Genomic DNA, 19,252 nt, shown 5'->3' on the forward strand with positions numbered 1-19,252 from the left:
CATTAAGCTCCATGAGCCCATTATAAAGAAACTGGAGCAGAACATTCAAACCCGCCCCCACTCTCACAAAATATCCCCGCCCAACCAAGCCCATTCTGCGAGATGAGGAGTAGCATTTACCAGCCTCCCACACCCCCATTTCCCCAGGCCCTTCACACAGAAATGGAAGGATGTCATTCACCCCCTCCATTACCCCCGCCACACAGAAATGAGAGGACATTCAGCCCCTCAAACCTGTTATGCAGGAACAGAAAAAGTATGCAGTTGATGAATCCGTTGTACAAAAACAGTAGGCCATTCAGTCCATTGAGTTTGTTCCACAAGTCACCAGATCATGGCTAATTTGCATCTCATCGCCATTTAAGTTTAGTAATTTTATTTATTTATTAGTCACAAGTAAGGCTTACATTAACAATAAAGTTCCTGTGAAAATCCCCTAGTCACAACAGTCCGGTGACTGTTTGGGTCAATCCACCTAACCAGCATGTCTTTCAGAATGTGGGGGGAAACCGGAGCACCTGAAGGAAAACCCACGCAGACATGGGGAGAACGTGCAGACTCCACATAGAAAGTGACCCAAGCCGGGAATCGAATCTGGGTCCCTGGTGCATGAGGCAGCTGTGTTAACCACTGTGCCACTGTCATGGCTCTGTTTCATACTCCTTGATGCCCCTAACCTTCTAAACTAAATCTTAGTGCTGATTATTTCAATTGATAACTAATATCCATAGCCAGAGATTTCCAGCTTTCCACTAAACTGTGCAAGAAAAAATACTTCCTAAATATCATCCTAATGTCACCCTTTACTCAGATTCCCCACCAAGGGAGATACCTTCTCTGCAACTACCCCATCATGACAAAAATGTCATACTTTTCAATATTTCCCCAATATTACTGTGGTACACTATGAAATCGGCTTGTGTGTGAGACTAATTTAGTTAGACCTAAGGCAGACTGCAAGGTCAAAAACATCAAAAAGGAGATAGGTGTGAAAACATGAGTTTTAAAGTGAAAATGAGCAGGGCTAAGATGGGAACACTAAGCAGTATGAATGGAAATTTGCGTTAGGAAGTTAGGGGAAGTGACTTGAAGTTAATCATTGCATTTCAAAAGGAACATGTACAATTGGAGGAGATCATAAGTGAAATAAAGCAAAGAATTAAGTTAATGTTTACTCAAAAGCAGGGGCCATAAAAAAAACCATGAAAGACCTGTAAATTCTGAGAAAAGGAACTTCTAAAGCAAGGCAAACCAATCGAGTTAAAGATGAAAGAGAAAAATAAAGACAGATGGAAGTCTGTATCAGTAAGTGTGGTTACGAGATCCAATAGCAGCGTGCACTGGAAACAGCCACTGTCAGAGAAAGATCTGTATCTGCAAGGTTTTAGAGGCAAGCTTTGGTTCCAGTTTCGAATGTGAGTAAGAGAAACGATTGTGTAAGGCTTTCTCTTTAGCAACAGTGAACCTTTGGTAATGTTACTGGAATTTGCATAATTTTAAAATCTACGAGGGCTGTTGACTAAAAGGGAAGTTTAGCTTGGAATTGCTTGAGCAATAATGTTTTGACAAGCAACTTAGAAATACTGTATACTGCGCAAGTGCAATCTTCTGTCTTAAGTTTATTTATTTTCCCTTTTTTAAATAGATGTTTATTGTTACTTTCGAAGAATTTCAAACCTTGTGAAGATTTTGCTCTTGACTTCAGATACCTTTTCATAAAAATCCAAATGAAAAATTGTTGTGATAACTTGTTCAAGTTTCCTTTGGGATTTGAACAGCCTGACATTTACTAGCTGCCATGTAATAAAACTACTAAAAGTCTTAATCATTTTAAACACAACAGCTACATCACCACTCAACTTGCTATTACGTCTGCTTTACCTCATCGCCTGCTGAAACCCTCATCCTTGTCTCTGTTATCTATGAATCTAAATGTTCCAACATATTCCCTGGTCAATCTCCCATCTCCTAACCCGCCATATACTTAAACACATCAAAAACACAGCTGTTCATTTCCTAACTCTTGCCAAGTTCCACTTACCCATCTCCCCTGTGCTTACTGACCTACATTGGATACATTAGTGATGTCTTGATTGAGAAATTCTCAAACTTGTTTTCAGTTCCCTCCATTACCTACCTCATCCCTCCCTACTTCTAAGTTCCTCCAGCCCTGCAATCATCCCTTGCACCCCCAGAATCTGTGTGTCCCTTGACCCATCCCTCAACTTCATCACTACACCAATGTCAGTTGTACCTTCAGTTGCCTAGCCCCAAGTTTTCTAAACCTCTCTGCCTCACTTTCTTTCTTCGAGAAATTCCTTAAGTCTCTCTTTGGCCAAACCTTTGGTCATCTTCTCCAATATCTCTTCTATATCGATTTTTGTTTGATAAGCATTGTTTATATTTATCTTAAAAAGCTCAGTATAAATTGGCCTCAACATCAATAATATTCTACTGCCCACTGGGCAGCACTGCTGCTTCACAGCTCCGGGGGCCTGGGTTCGATTCTTGGCTCGGGTCACTGTCTATGTGGAGTTTGCACATTCTCCTCGTGTCTGCGTGGGTTTTCTCTGGTTTCCTCCCACAGTCCAAAGATGTGCAGGTTAGGTTGAATGGCCATGCTAAAATTGCCCCTTAGTGTCCTGAGATGTATAGGTTAGAAGAATTAGTGGGTAAAATATGTAGGGATGAGTGTAAGGCCTAGGTGGGATTGTAGTCAGTGTAGTCATGGGCTGAATGGGCTCTTTCTGTGATTTCTATGATAAGCAGTTCAGGTAAAGCTGTTTGTTGCCAATCTGCAATAAATCTTCAATGCCAATTCAGGTTATCAATATTATTTTGGAGATTACAAACATCACATCAAGATTAAACCAGGGCAATTGGCTAATTTTTGTGCTCTTTTTATGCTACATCCTACAGTTTTAAATTGCAAAACACAAAAATCAAAATCAGGTATATCAAAACATGTTTTGCGACAAGAATTCATACTTGCGTAATAAAAGCAAATTACTGTGGATGTACTGGAATCTGAAACCAAAAGAGAAAAAGCTGGAAAATCTCAGCAGGTCTGGCAGCATCTGTAAGGAGAGAAAAGAGCTCACGTTTCGAGTCCAGATAACCAGCTTTGACAAAGATCATCTGGACTCGAAACATCAGCTCTTTTCTCTCCTTACAGACGCTGCCAGGCTGGCTGAGATTTTCCAGCGTTTTCTCTTTGGACTCAGACTTACATAGTGTCTTTAACACAGTAAAACGGCCAGGAGATGACACAGGAGATATTACTGCAGAAATGACTGATTCATTGCCCAAATACTCATTTGGATCTTTTCACAGTAGTTAGGAGTTCCCAGGCTGCAAACTGATCTGAACAGTTTCATTCCCAGCTCCCATCTTTCCATTCCCAATCATCACATTTACCTCCCAATTCAATTAGGCAAAAAATGACAAGAAAATAAATGAAGGTCGGTACCTCATTATTGGTGTAGTGCAGGCTCATCGGCTGACCAAAGGCAACCTTGGCTTTAGCGGCAATATCCTCAAGAAGGACGGGCCTGGGAAACTGGAGGATTCTGAATGGGGAGTGAGAAGAGGAATTAATCAATAAGTTTCTGCAACTCGCTGCACTCCTGAGACAGCAGAACCATCAGAGCACCTAAAGCTACAGACAGCAGTACTGCTCAAAGTTCACAGCTGTGCTGACCGACAGCCGTGGATTTAATTAACCCCTTTTCCCAACGAGGATTTCATCTTGAAAGTCAGCAGCTCATTTGCTTTTCAGAACTGATCAGGACTTCCAAACAGCAAACGCTTTAAAAGTAATTATCCACAGGAAAATTCCTGGCTTCTGTTCCCTACAAGTATGGATCAATTAAAATGTGAACATTCAAACATATTCCTGAGCTTTCATTTTATATTCATCAAGGTGAGGGATGTTGGTAATATGATATTGGAATACTTCCCCATATCAATGAGGAGAATTCTGTTATAAACAATACTGTGGAATCTGACTGCAAGGATTCCACATCAATTAGGTCCAGGCAGAGGCAGCAAGCACCTGTTAGCTTTGTCCAAACTGAATTTGATTCCTGCTCTGAAGTGGAGGTCAGTATGTAACCCAGTGCACCAACCTGACCCTGCAAACATACAGTTTCAATCGCTCATTCCAGCAAAACCCAGCTTCCACTTCACCAATACATTCTCCTCTCACTGTTTGCACTATACCATCACCACAGATCTTTTCTTAGCAGGGTTACAACAAAAGTTCATTAAATTGATTCCTGGGGTGTGAGATCCGTGAGGAGAGGTTAATACAATATACAAATATTCACTGGTGCTAAGAAGAATGGCAAGTGATCTCATTAAAATGAATAAAGTCTTCTCGGGCTTGAGATGCTGAAAGGCTGCTTACGCTGGCTGGAGGATTTAGAAAATGGGGCATAGCCGTCAAGGTAAGATGTAGAGCTGAGATTTATAAAAAAAAACTTCACTCAATGCACAACTATTGAGTATATTCAATCTGAGTTCAGTGGAGTTCTAGGATCTAAGGGGATTATGGGTTATGGAGATGGTCATTGAAAATGGCAATGCAGGTGGAGAAGGTAGTCAAGAAGACACACGGCATGCTTGCCTTCATCGGCCAGGGCACTGCGTTTAAAAATTGGCAAGTCATGTTGACGCTTTATAGAACCTTAGTTAGGCCGCACTTGGAATATAGTGTTCAATTCTGGTCGCCACACTACCAAAAGGATGTGGAGGCTTTGGAGAGGGTACAGAAAAGATTTACCAGGATACTGCCTGGTATGGAGGGCAATAGCTATGAGGAGAGGTTGGAGAAACTTGGTTTGTTCTTACTGGAGCGACGGAGGTTGAGGGGAGACCCGATAGAAGTCTACAAGATTATGAGAGGCATGGACAGAGTGGACAGTCAGAAGCTTTTTCCCAGGGTGGAAGAGTCAATTTCTAGGGGGCACAGGTTTAAAGTGCAAGGGGCAAGGTTCACAAGAGATGTACAAGGCAGATTTTTTACACAGAGAGTGGTGGGTGCCTGGAACTCGTTGCCAGGGGAGGTAGTGGAAGCGGATACGGTAGGGACTTTTAAAGAGCATCTGGACAAGTACATGAATGAGATGGGAATAGAGGGATATGGTCCCCGGAAGGGTAGGAATTTTTAGTTAAGTCAGGCAGCATGGTCAGTGCAGGCTTGGAGGGCTGAGGGGCCTGTCCATGCTGTAATTGTCTTTGTTCTTTGAGATAGTGTAGGACAGTGAGGTGAGATACAGCATCTGCTATAACCTTATTGAATGGCAGCGAGGAATACAACTCCTGTTTTGATTGTGTTGTTTTTCCGGACTGACCCTAGTCCTCGGTTTTTCTTTCACACCTTGTTTTCTCTTTCTGAATATTTTCTGTGCTTTGTACTGCTGTCCCTTTGTACTCTTTGCTTGTACTCTTCTTCATTTCTCAATTTGTTCCTGATGTCTGACAACTTATATTTTGTTCAGCTCAGGTTCTCTGCCCCTCGGATCTCTGGCCAATGGCCTCTCTTTGTCCATTCTAGTGTCTGTCTGTCTTTTGTGCTCCTCCTCTCCCACTATCTTATAATCTCCTCAACCACTGAATCTTCACATTAGCACTGACCATGCGAATCAGTGAGATTATCAAGACAATGCTGTAATATAGACTTGGGTCTAGCCTATTCTTCTTTAGGCAAAGAGACCAGAACTGTACATAGCGCCTCAAAAAAGATATAGATAGGTTAAGTGGGTGGGCAGAGATCTGATAAATAGAGCATAAGAGAGAATGTCAAATTGGCCATTTTGGCAAGAAGAATTTAGAAAAGCATATTTTCAAAATGGTGAGAGATTACAAAGCTCTGAGATGCAGAGGGATTTGGGTGTCCTCATGGATGAATCACAAAGGGCTGGAATACAGATACAGTGTGTAGGAGAGCTGATAGAACATTCTAATTTATTCTGAGAGGAATTAATTACAAAAGTTGGGAGGTTATGCTTCAGTTGTAAATGGCAATTGTGAGACCACACTTAGAGTACTATGTACAGTACTGGTCACCTTATTTAAAAAAAGATATATATGCTTTTGAATCAGTTCAGAGAAGGTTTACCAGACTAATACCTGAAATGGACAGGTTGCCTTATGAGAAAAGGTTAGACTGGCTTGTATCTGCTGGAGTTTAGGAGAGTAAAAGGCGACTTGATTGAAGCATAAGATTTTGAGGGGCATTTCAGTCAACAGTGAGGACCTTCCACACAGTGACCCCAACCCCCTAATCCCAATCTACTTCAGCTGTTAATTGCCGATATCCTTGTATCGTAGACATGGGCGACCAGTTGGCAAGCTCATCAAACAGTACGTCTTTGAGGGTGTAGCCAACATTCATTTGGCTCACATGAATAAGCCATAGTCACCCTTCACTGACATACTGGGGATTCCAGCAGGCTAGTGTACCTCCATATTCAGCACTTTGTCTTTCCAGGAGATGCCCTATTTTCACCTCAGAGAGCAGAGATGGAAACTGTTCAGCCTCTTTTATTGGCTTGTATAAATTGTCCATGTCTTGCTATTATAACAAAGGGTTTTTTAAAAATTCATTCATGGGGCATGGGCATTGGTAGTTGGGCCAGCATTTCTTGCCCTTCGAGTGCAGGTGAGAGTCAACCACATTGCTGCGGGTCTGGAGTCACACATAGGCCAGGCCGGGGTAAGGGTGGCAGATTTCCTTCCCTAAAGGATATTAGTGAACAAGATGGGTTTTTCTGACCATCGACAATGGTTTCATGGCCATCAATAGATTTCTAATTCCAGGCTACAAGAAAACAAGTAGACATGGAGCTTTGCATTTTCAGTTAGTCCACACTGAACTTTTCACATGACAGCTGCAGTCTTGGTAACGCTGTGGCTGATTTCAGCATTAAAGGTGTTCACCAAATTGGGAGCCCAAATGTTCGGTGGAACATCCCAAAAAAATCAAGTTCAGGATCCGAATTTTAGAAATAAACACTCTGCATTTAAAGAGAATTGAGGGAGTGGTATATTGAAAAGAATTCTAATCTTTCGTTCACACATTTGAAACAAAAACAAGATTTGCAAACTGAGAAAACACTGGTTTTGATGTTAAACATTGACCTCTCTGGACAGAGATAAAATCCTTTTTTTTATTAAATACAAAAACAAAGTTACATTCTCTCATCTAATGAAACACTCCAGCTGACCCCTTCCGGCAATATCGGTACTCTGGTTGCAAAACCCCTTGCCCCATTGTCATTTTTAGACTCTTTTACTAAGGTAGGTGTCCTCTGCTGATCCTAAATTCCTTCACTTTTTTTCCAATCACATCTCTTTACCTCACCTCACTGCTTCCTCCTCCACCGTGATCCATCTTTCCTCCCTTTTCCCTATGTTAGTCTAATTATTTCTTCCTATATCCCTTCCTTTAACTCTGCTGGATCCCAAAATAGCTACCGAGCTTTGGTAATTCAGATACCACCTCAGGAGAGAACGGCCCGTTACTCCCAGCTCTGAAGCTGAAAATTCAACACTAGCAAAAATTAAAGGAATAATTACACGTGCTGCTTGGTTGCTTCTTGCAGGATAAGCTAATGATGGAAATTATGAATGGAGAACATAAGAAATAGGAGCAGGAGTGGGCCATCTAACCCTTCGAGCCTGCCCCGCCATTCAATAAGATCATGGCTGATCTGAAGTGGCTCAGTTCCACTTTCCCGCTTTCTCCCCATAACCATTAATTCCCTTGTCTGTCGAAAACCTATCTACCCATGATTTAAATATATTTCGCGAGATAGCCTCCACCACTTCGACGGGCAGAGAATTCCAGGAATTCACCACCCTTTGAGTGAAGTTGTTCCTCCTCAACTCCGTTCTAAACTGCCCCCCCACCCACTTTATCTTGAGGCTGTGCCCTCTAGTCCTGCTGTTCTTTCTGAGTGGGAAGAATCTCTCTACCTCCACCCTATCCATCCCTTTTTTATCTTATATGTCTCGACAAGATCCCCCCTCATCCTTCTGAACTCCAACGAGTACAGACCCAGTCTATCTAGTCTCTCTTCATAGTCCAACCCCCTCATCTCCAGTATCAGCCTAGTGAACCTCCTATGCACTCCCTCCAAGGCCAAAATATCCTTGCCCAAGTGCGGCAACCAAAAGTGCACACAGTACTCCAGCTGCGGCCTCACCAGTGCCCTGTACAGTTGCAGCAAGACCTCCCTGCTTTTATATTCTATCCCCCTCGCTACAAAGGCCAGCATTCCATTCGCCTTCTTGATCACCTGCTGCACCTGCAGACTGGGTTTTAGCGACTCATGCACAAGGACCCCCAGGTCCCTCTGCACCATACAATGGTGCAGCTTTTCACCCTTTAAATAGCAATCCTCCCTACTATTATTTCTGCCAAAATGGATAACCTCACACTTGCTAACATTGTACTCCTGAGCTGAGCAACACAGGTTACAACAGTCATATTTCTAACACAGGGTTAAAGCCTATCTTATGACCCGGGTAACTCCCAGTAATACGAAAGATAAAAGATGATGCCAAACCTTTTTTCACCACGGTATTCAAACTTGACTCGAACGTCATTCTGGAATTAACGAAATACAGGAAGTCAAGCAACTTTCTACAGAATCAAACAAGCTACGTGGAAATGAAAGCATTATGAAGATAGAAAAGGAAATAGGATTCAGGGCCAAGAACTCAGTGCCTTCTCCACAGGTCAACCTGTACTTTTTCACCCTATCCCTCAAAATCACATCTAGATTGTCCTTTGAACTTACACTGCTCACTTCATAGCCCTATCCTATAACCCCACACATTTACCATGGCCAATCCACCTAATCTGCACATCTTTGGACTGTGGGAGGAATCCGGAGCAACTGGAGGAAACCCATGCAGACACGGGGAGAACATGCAAACTCCACACAGTCACCTAAGGCCGGAATCGAACCCAGGTTCCTGGCACTATGAGGCAGCAGTGCTAACCACTCCTGAAATGAAAGTGCCACATCTGATCCAGACTGAGAAGCCATAGCCAAGGTGACTCAGAGGAAATTTGATGAACCTTTTGCATCGGATGCCAAAGACAATGAATTTGACTGGTTTTCATTGTGGTTAAAAAATTTTTTTGTGATAAATTTGTATTATAAACCTCCTAATATCAAGTTAACAGAAATTATTGCTGGTATATGTACTTCTTCATGTTTCAAAAAAGACAGCCAGCACAGCAGCAGGGGTTCACATTTACACTCTGTGTATAAATCAACCCACAATCCGCTCCCCCTCCCCCCAATTCCATCAATCTCTGGAATGAATTTTAAAAGCTTTTAAAGATCCATTTGTACATCAACCATCCGTGGTAGCTGATTGATATCCTTACCAAACTAAAGTCAACCTTTAACTTAAACTGACAAGAACACCACCACCTATCCTCCATTCCACCCCCCCACAACCCAACCCCAACACCTTACATCACTCCAGCATCCACAGCCTTCTGAAGAGACAGCTTCAGATTTCCACTATCTTTTGTGTGAAGAATTGCTTCCTGATTTTAGCCAGAAACGGTCTAGTTCTTATAGGTTGTGCCCCCTTGTTTTGGATCTTCCAGCGGAGGAAACAGTTTCTCTATAATTGCCTTAACAAATCCATTATTTTAAACACCTCGATTTGATCACCCCTCAACCTTCTCAGTTTGAGGAAAATCAAATCAACAACAGGGGAAATGCTGCTGTTTTCTGATATTGCCAAACTAGGAGGAATGGAAAACCGTGAATAAACTTAAGATTGGAGAATTTATCCATCTTAACGGTTACGCAGTAGGTTTGAGGGGCCACCTCATGCTTTCTATGCTCGAATCATTAGATGATATATACAGTTTAATACAGAGAAATGACAGCCTTCAGTTTTTCTTAATTATTTCATGAACTTGGGCATTACTGGTAACTTATTGCCCATCCTTAATTGCCCTTGAGAAGGTGATGGCCAGCTGCCTTCTTGAAACACTGCAGTCCATTTGGTGTAGGCACACTCAGTGCTGCTTGGGAGTTTACACAGAATTTGAATGTTACGGGTGGTAACACTGAGAGATCAAGGATTTCAGATATATTAATCCTTCAAAGGTGGGATACAAAAGGCCAATAAAGGAGCCAATGGGATCTTGGGTTTTTACATAGAGACTTAATGAACATAAAAGCAAGGAAGTAATGTGGAAAATGCACAAAGCATTCAGTGACATACCATACATTACATTACAGGAAGGGCACTGGGACATCATTAATGGATAGAATCATAAATGAAAGCTGGAAAGTTTAAGCCTTAAGGTGGCAGGAGAATTTTTAGGTGGCTTTCATTAAAGGAAACAATATTTTCACTGTATACTAATACATGTGGCAATAATAAATCAAATCAAACTGCTTTGAGAGGGTTAATAATGAACATCTGACAAACTGGGAAAGGCAATTCTCTTTCTCTCATTACAGCACGTGAATTCTTTACCACAAATGGTAATATGAGACAGAGACTGCAACAGAATTTGAAAAGGATTATAAACGGATGCAAAACCAAGGCCAGCACTGACACAGATGCAGTGAGTACAAGCTCTGTCTGTGCCGCGATTCTATAATTCAGGGTTTCATTCAGAGACTGTGTTTTGAATCTGTAGCATTACGGCAAATGCACAGAAACAGGCCACTCGGTCCAACTGGGCTATGCTGGTGTTGATGGTCCATATGAGGCTTTGCCCACAGCTTTTCTTCTAGCTCATCAACATTAGGGACATCTGGACAAGTACAGGAATAGGATGGGAATAGAGGAATATGGTCCCCGGAAGGGTAAGGGGTTTTAGTCAAGTTGGGCAGCATGGTCGGTGCAGGCTCGGAGGGCTGAAAGGTCTGTTCCTGTGTTGTAATTTTCTTTGTTCACATCCTCCTATTCCTTTCCTTACATGTTTATTTAGCTTCTCCTTCCACAACTCATTCCAATTACATCAGGAAATAGCAAGGTGCACAGTAAAGAAATTCCTCCCTATTGGATTTAGTGATTATTTTAATTTTGATTCCCACAAATGGAACAATTTAGATACAGAGCTGATTACTCCGACAATCTGTGTCAGACCCCTGGAGTGATTGATTAGAAGGTACCAGACAAGGATATCAGGCAAACTTGTGACAATGGCATTCTGTTCCACACGTACCTGATTATTGGGTGAGGAGGTCTTGGGTTTCCCTGTATCGTGTAATGGGAGGAGAGGTCGGCTAGCCATGTGGAGCACAGCCAGATCTTGCATGATGGAGTGAAGAGCTTGCTGCTCATCTACAGAACAAATCAGATTTTAAAACAGTGAAAATCATCTTCATTCACTATCCTCAGTCCTCCAGCACATTCACACTGTGCCTCATACCGGCCTTCTCAAGTTTTAAAGTTTATTTAATAGTGTCACGAATAGTCTTACATTAACACTGCAATGAAGTTACTGTGAAATTCCCCTAGTCGCCACACTCCAGCACCTATTCGGGTACGCTGAGGGAGAAGTTACGACGGCCAATGCACCTAACCAGCACTTCTTTCAGACTGTGGGAGGAAACCGGAGCACCCAGAGGAAACCCACGCAGACATGGGGAGAACGTGCAAACTCCACACAAACAGTGACCCAAGCTGGGAATCAAACCCAGGTCCCTGGTGCTGTGAAGCAGCAGCGCTAACCACTGTGACACCGTGAAGTGTCCTTTGACGAATTGCCTACCTAGTTTTTAATCTATCAATTTAAAAACATCATCTCGTTTTTAAACACTTTGACACTTTATTGAGATCAAAGCATTGTTCTTCATCGGTGTTAAAATCAGATGTTCTATTATCATTCAATTCAAAAGCTGCGTGTCAAAAGTGAGTTAATTTGCATCTCAAAGATAATTACGTCCATATCTATTAACGCTCATCCATTACTGTTTAACACAACAGGATGTACTCAATAATGTAGCTCACATCAGGTGGATAGTTCCAGATGTGTCTGAGCTCTGCCTGCAGTTCTGCACTCTTGACCACTGTGCAACTCTGCACATCAATCAGATCCTTCTTCCCCGTGCCACACTGACGCCATCTTGAATTTACCGTACGCAAGGCAACTGTTTTTCTTTCATGTTTGTTATCTCTGGGCATGATTTTCAACCCCAGCCTGGTCCTACTAAGTAATCTCTAAATTTTCACCTCTCCAACAAACATTTCCCCCTCTGTAACAAGAAATAAATAGCAACCAGCACTTGATTTTGTGAATGTAACCCAATCCATCATGCAAACCAGCTTCCCATCCATTGACTCTCTCAACACCTCCCGCTGTCTCGGCAAAGTAGCCAGCATAATTAAGGACCTCACGCACCCCGGACATTCTCCCTTCCACCTTCTTCTGTTGGGAAAAAGGTGCAAAAGTCTGACGTCACATACCAACTGACTCAAGAACAGCTTCTTTCCTGTAGCTGTCAGACTTTTGAATGGAGTTACCTCGCATTAAGTTAATCTTTCTCTACGCCCTAGCTATGATTGTAACACTACATTCTGCTCTCTCTCCCCTTTCCTTCTGTATGAACGGTATACTTCGTCTGTATAACGCACAAGAAATAACACTGTATGTTAATACATGTGACAACAATAAATCAAATCAGCTCAACTCACCCATACTGGCAGCAAGGTGGCCAATTGGATTTTTAACGGACAGGTGATTCTCCCATCAATACCCTGGGTTTAACCTGAAATATAAAATGTAAACAGAATATGGCTGTTATAATTTTGCATTCAAGAATATCAAACAATACAATAAAGCCCCTAGCTGTCTCCTCACACCCCCACCTTTACCCTAATTCATTACATTTAGAATCTGCAGTCAATTAACAGAGGAAGCTTTCATTCCTTCAGAATGAATCAAGGTCCCACAGGTGGAAGGTGAGAGTTTATCACAGAATCCTACAGTGCACAAAGAGGCCATTCAGCCCATCGGGTCTGCACTGATTACAATTTCACCCAGGCCCTAAACCCATGCATTTACCCTAGCTAATCCCCCTGACACTGAGAGACAATTTAGCATGGCCAACACACAGCTCTCAAAAACTTGGATATTTCAATCATCTGAATGCACATTGAGATGAGACATCCTGAAAAAGCAGAACTGATTTACAAGTCAACATACAAACTGGAAGCAGAGGTAGACCACTCAGCCCCTTGAACCTGCTCCGCCATTAAATAAAATCATGGCTGATCTGACGGTAATCTCAAACCCACATTCCTATCCACCCTGACAACCGAACACTGCCTTACTCATCAAGAATCTACCTCGCTCTGCCTCAAAAAATATTCAAAGACTCTCCTTCCGCTGCCTTTTGGGGGAGTGAGATTTGCTCAGCACCAATCAGGTCTGACCATTTCCAAAGACATATTGCCTCAAGTTATCACTGTTTATCCAGTTGGTTCCATGCTCGGAAATATCTAGTACTTGGGAAATAACCTCCCATACCATGTGGGGAGCGTAGTTTGTGTGTCACTCCCAGCTTGTACCAGTCCCACATAAACACTTGGAATCCCACTAAACTCTGCAAGAAATATTAGGATGATTTACCACATACACCAGAAGATAAAACAAGTTTGAATACGTAGAAGAAATTGTTGACCTCAAAGGCAGGTATTGAGGCACCATCAACTCAACTTGACATTTCATTTAATCTCCCTCACACAAGCAATTTTTGACTTTTTACTCCAAAAATAAGCCTCAGCTTCTCATATATTTCCATTTGCCCTGATATTTACCTAACATTGGTACTGAAAGTAAGATAGATAAGGGAAAGTCTCCCTCGACCCAGGTGACCATAGGCTGGTCTCCCCTTTCGGGGGAGGGCTGACTGGTGGTGATTGAACCTGTAACCTCTGGAGGGGCAAGGTTGAGCAGGCAGAGCCCTCATGAATCACCTTACCCAGTATGGGAGCTCAACCCGCACTGTTGGCAACGCTCTGCATCACTAACCAGCTGTTCAGCTCACCTAGCTAAATCGACCGCCAAATATTTATTGAAAATAATAAACAGCTCAGAACATGCACAATAAACTGTGATATAAATAATTTGTTAATGTTCTGTTTATTTTCTTTTTTGCAGCAACTGCAAAAGAGCAGTGGGAGAACTTCAATAGAAAAAAAACATAGAACATAGAAAAGCTACAGCACTAACAGGCCCTTCGGCCCCCAAGTTGCACCGATCATATCCCTGCCTACTAGGCTTACCTATAACCCTCAATTCTATTAAGTCCCATGTACTTATCCAGAAGTCTCTTAAAAGATTCTATCGAATTTGCCTCCACCACCATCGATGGCAGCCGATTCCACTCACCCACCACCTTCTGAGTGAAAAACTTACCCCTGACATCTCCTCTGTACCCACTCCCCAGCACCTTAACCCTGTGTCCTCTTGTGGCAGCCATTTCAGCCCTGGGAAATAGCCTCTGAGAATCCACTCGATCAATACCTCTCAATATCTTATACACCTCTATCAGGTTACCTCTCATTCCTCGTCTCTCCAAGGAGAGAAGACCCTGCTCCCTCAACCTATCCTCATAAGGCATGCCACCCAATCCAGGCAACATCCCTGTAAGTCTCCTCTGCACCCTTTCAACAGCTTCCACATCCCTCCTGTAATGAGGCGACCAGAACTAAGCACAGTACTCCAAGTGGGGTCTGACTAGGGTCTTATAAAGCAATAAATGTCAAAAGGGTATTAAAGTGAAATTAATTTATTGGTCACAAGTTACATTAACACTGCAATGAAATTCCCCTAGTTGCCACAATCTGGCGCCTGTTCGGATCAATGCACCTAACCAGCATGTCTTTCAGACTGTGGGAAGAAACTCATAAGTTTTAAAACAGGGCTACGGGGAGAGTGCAGGGAGAGGGGCTAATTGCACAGCCCTTTTAAAATGCTGACAGAGACACAATGGGCTTCATGGCCTCCTTCTGAACGATTCTGTGACCTGATTAACGCTCTTCAAAACGATTTCAAACAGCCTTCCGAATTTAAAGATGACACACTGATACCTTTCAAATAGTAGTCTGGGCCTGGTCATCTTAAAATACTGTTAAACTCTCAAATGGAGCCACCAAATGTTTTAAGCTGCATTTGGACTGGACAGTGTGCAAGGCGAGCTTTTTAACCCATTATGTAGATGGCATCAGTCCACAGCGAGCTCAGTCCAGCAAAGCTGCAATAGTCTCTGGTTGCATTTTCAGATACATGGGAGACAGTGAATGATATTTTGGATACCAGTTGAACTCAGTCCAGCGCTGAGTCATGATTGATTTAAACCATACACACAGCTCAATGTTTTCAAGTTTGATTTTTTTTTATTTTCCAACTGTTTATGAAAAATTAAATAAGTGCCGTGAAAGTCCTGGGAAGTTATTTAGATAGTACAAACTTGACTCCCTGGCACTGTGAGGAAGCAGTGCTAACCACTGTGCCACTGACCTATCCTAGGCAAAGGCTAAACTTTGATAAAACTCGATCCCAGCTGGTGCATCGTAGGCTCTTTAGAAATGATGTCCAGAACATGGAGAAGATGGAGAGGAGATTTGCTGGAATTCACCAGAGATGAAGGGCTCAGTTAAGAGAAGAGTTTGAGCTTGCTCTTTGAAAAGCAGTGAAAGAGAATAAGAAAACAGAACAGGAATCCTGGATGTGCTAAATTATGAGAGGTTTTGACAAGATGAGATGGGGAGGGAGAACCCCAGCACACAGATTTAAGACAATTCACAAAAAAGTCAAAGGAGGGATGAAAGTTTTTCCATGTAGCAAGTTAGCAGGATCTAAAATTCAGCATCTGAAGATGTGTCGGACGCAGATTCGATAGTAACTCTTAAGAAGAGCAAACTTGCAGGATTGTGGGGCAGGGGAGAGGTGAGACCAATTTACTAATTACTTCAAAGAGGACGCAGATTCGATAGTAACACTTAAGAAGAACAAACTTGCAGGATTGTGGGGCGGGGAGAGGTGAGACCAATTTACTAATTACTTCAAAGAGGCAGCACAGGATTCAATGGCCTCCTCCTATGCAAGATACCAAAAAGCAAAAAAAAAGAGGTTAATGTACACTGTACCCAGCATCTGCTTCAATCTCTTAACACTGATGGGAAGCTCTTCTGTACTACCTGGTGCCCAGCTCACCATGGTGAAGGGGTGTAAATTTTGACTATACTATCACATTTTCTCTGAAAAGCTGTCCACATTCTATGCTGGATAGAAGACTACCCCAAGGATTCATATTGCCAGATTAAGTCCTTCAAATAAAAAGCCAGTGTACGAGTAAAACACTACCAATTAACAACCCAAACCTACTTCCACACAATTCCCACTGAAGTACCCAAGGATTATCCATGGGCATTCCTAATTCCTTGCTTCAAAAGGCCATCCAATTTTGGTTTCCCATGCATCCATGATTTCTTCGGCTCCCTGGGCCCAGCGCTCTGGAATTCCCTTCCTAGACCTCTCCTCCTTGCTCTCAGGTTCAAGATGCTCCTTAGGACCTGCCTCGAATCTTTGGTCCCCCAGTTTGATACCTACTGACGTGGTTCAATATTAAATTTGGCCTAATTATCCTCTAATGAAGCACCTTCGGACATTTTACCACATTAAAGGCGCTATCTAAATGCCAGTTGCTGTTTTATAGAACAAATACTGCAGATGTCGCAAATCTGAAATGAAGATAGAAAATGCTGGAAACACTCAGCAGATTAGACACACTTGCTGGAATTTTACTTCCTCGCCTGCCCGAGGCTCGTAAGATCCCTTCCAAGGCCAATGGAGAATGCCGTTCTGCAAGCTTTGCCCGTCCCGACTCCGGGCCGTGCGTGCCGGTAAAGTTCCAGCAACTGAGTTGAAATGTTAACTCTGTTTCTTTCTCCACAGATGCAACCTGACCTGCTGAGTATTTCCAATATTCCCAGTCTTCTCTACTCCTGCGATTATAGCTCAGGGTAAAATTACTAATTAATTTACAACTCTTTCAATTGTATGTGGTGCAATCCGGAAGAATGAAAATGTTTAACTTACAAATTATTTCAAATTGGTCTGAAAAGAGTGGCCAGAGGATTCCTTAATGCTGAAAGCAGGCACAAGGCAACAGAGACCCACAGCGTAGACAGAGCCTGCTGCATTGCTCCTCTCCACGCAGCCTCTTCACACTTCACTTTTCCCATGGGGCATATTAACGCCACAAAAATCAACATTCGATTTCAGGTAGACAGATTTCTGCCCACTCACAACACTTGGGAAGGTTGAGATCCCAACTTGCTTTGTTAAAAACCTTGTTCTCGGGAACTGCGAGGAAGCATTATGGATCTGCAAGCTTCACATAAAACTGCACTTAAAAACCAGGGGGATTTCGTGATGCAGTTGTTTGAGAGCACCAGAGAAAGCACTTGTGCATTGGTTAATTCACACACACGTGGAGCAGCTAAAAAGAGTTTCATTTTGAATTCTCAATCAAGATTTAAATGCAAAGATCAATCAACATCAAAACTGGAATTAAAGGATTGCTTTAGAAGGCAATCACGTATCAACGTTGTACATTCCACATTTCTGAAAATCAATGTCTCAACAAAGATTCTGTTCAGATCTGACAACTGAGCCTGCGAGGACAATGACACTCAAAGTCAAACCTGTGACCTCTCCCAAATAGGAAGACAAGGGCAGTAAGTGCAGGGGAACACTACCGCCTTAAGTCACTCACCATTCTGACCTAGAAATATATTGCCGTTCCTGCACTGTCACCAAATCCTGGAATTCCCTCTCTAACAGCACTGTGGGTGAACCTACACCACATGGACCGCAGTGGTTCACCACCATCTGCTCAAGGGCAATTAGGGATGAGCAAAAATGTTGATCTCAAAAATAATGCTCAGATCCCATGAACAAGTTCCAAAAAAATGCACCTTGCCCTGCATGCAATCCACCTGAGGAAGGAGAAGTGTTCTGAAAGCTGATGATTCCAAATAACTCTCATCAACTTTTACAGATGCAAAATAGAAAGCATTCTTTCTGGTTGTATCTCAGCTTGGTATGGGCTCCTACTCTGCCCAAGATTGCAAGGAACTACAAAAAGTCGTGAATGGAGCCCAATCCATCACGCAAACCAGCCTTCCATTCATTGACTCTGTCTACGCTTCCCGCTGCCTCAATGAAGCATCCAGCATAATTAAGGACCCCATGCACCCTCGACATTCTCTCTTCCACCTTCTTTCTTCAGGAAAAAGATACAAAAGTCTGAGGTCACCTACTGCTGCTGTCAGACTTTTGACTGGACTTACCCCGCACTAATTTTATCTTTCTCTACACCCTAGCTATGATTGTAACACCACATTCTGCACTCTCACGTCTCCCTTTCTATGATCAGTATGCTTGGTCTGTATAGCGTCCAAGGAACAATACTTTTCACTATGTTAATAATGTGATAATAATAAAACAAATCAAGTAAACCTGTTGGGACTTTAACCTGGTGTTGAGAGACTTCTTACCGTGCAATCCAAAATAGGGGCATATTAACGCCATAAAAATCAATGTTGTGTCCATTATAAGTTTAATCTTTTATCACACCGTCCTAGAGGCTGTCCTGCCCTCTTTACATTCCAGCTGGAGAGAAGACAGATCCAGACTCCAGTTCAGCCTCAGTTAGCAGACACTGCATAATGAAACAAATTCCTCTTCAGCCAATAACTGCATTTCAAATGTTTCATTTTGAACTTAAATTAAAACTTTTTTAGGACATTTATCAAAGTGTGGACTGCAAAGCTACATCAATAAACTTCCAGAGAAAATTTACATCTGTTAGAAACAGGTGAACCCAAAGTATGGACGCAGAACAGAGCTGTACTATACACTTTAACAAATACTTCCTAAAAATATATCAGTGCGAAAGTTCCCTTGTGTCAAAATGCTTCCTCCTTTAGAACAGGTTCTGAAACCTGACCCACATGTGCCAAGCACTGAATGATTTCCATATTCACTTCCCAGAGGCGACACACCTTAATTTTACATTTCACACAGTCAATCAGCAAAAGCCTTACAGCAGATGTCAAAGTTAAAGTCTGAAGTATATTTATTAGTGTTACAAGTAGGCTTACTGCTTACACTGCAATGAAATTCCCCTAGTCACCACACTCTGGCATCTGTTTGGGTCAATGCACCTAACCAGCTGTGGGAGGA

General features: G+C 42.5%; 1 protein-coding gene across 1 annotated transcript in view; it reads right to left on the minus strand.

Moving 5' to 3' along the window:
* Positions 1-19,252, minus strand: part of map3k2 (mitogen-activated protein kinase kinase kinase 2) — a 79,402-nt gene that overhangs the window by 35,678 nt on the left and 24,472 nt on the right. Inside the window, exons 2-5 of the mRNA XM_080199597.1 lie at positions 12,691-12,764; positions 11,219-11,337; positions 8,574-8,614; positions 3,470-3,569 (exon numbers count right to left, since the gene is read on the minus strand). Coding sequence (XP_080055723.1) covers positions 3,470-3,569; positions 8,574-8,614; positions 11,219-11,337; positions 12,691-12,694 — 264 coding nt within the window. The 5' untranslated portion in view covers positions 12,695-12,764. The remainder of the gene's footprint in view (positions 1-3,469; positions 3,570-8,573; positions 8,615-11,218; positions 11,338-12,690; positions 12,765-19,252) is intronic.

The sequence above is a fragment of the Carcharhinus amblyrhynchos genome, chromosome 11 (assembly GCF_965287045.1).
Source record: "Carcharhinus amblyrhynchos chromosome 11, sCarAmb.v2.hapA, whole genome shotgun sequence".
Lineage (NCBI taxonomy): Eukaryota > Metazoa > Chordata > Chondrichthyes > Carcharhiniformes > Carcharhinidae > Carcharhinus > Carcharhinus amblyrhynchos.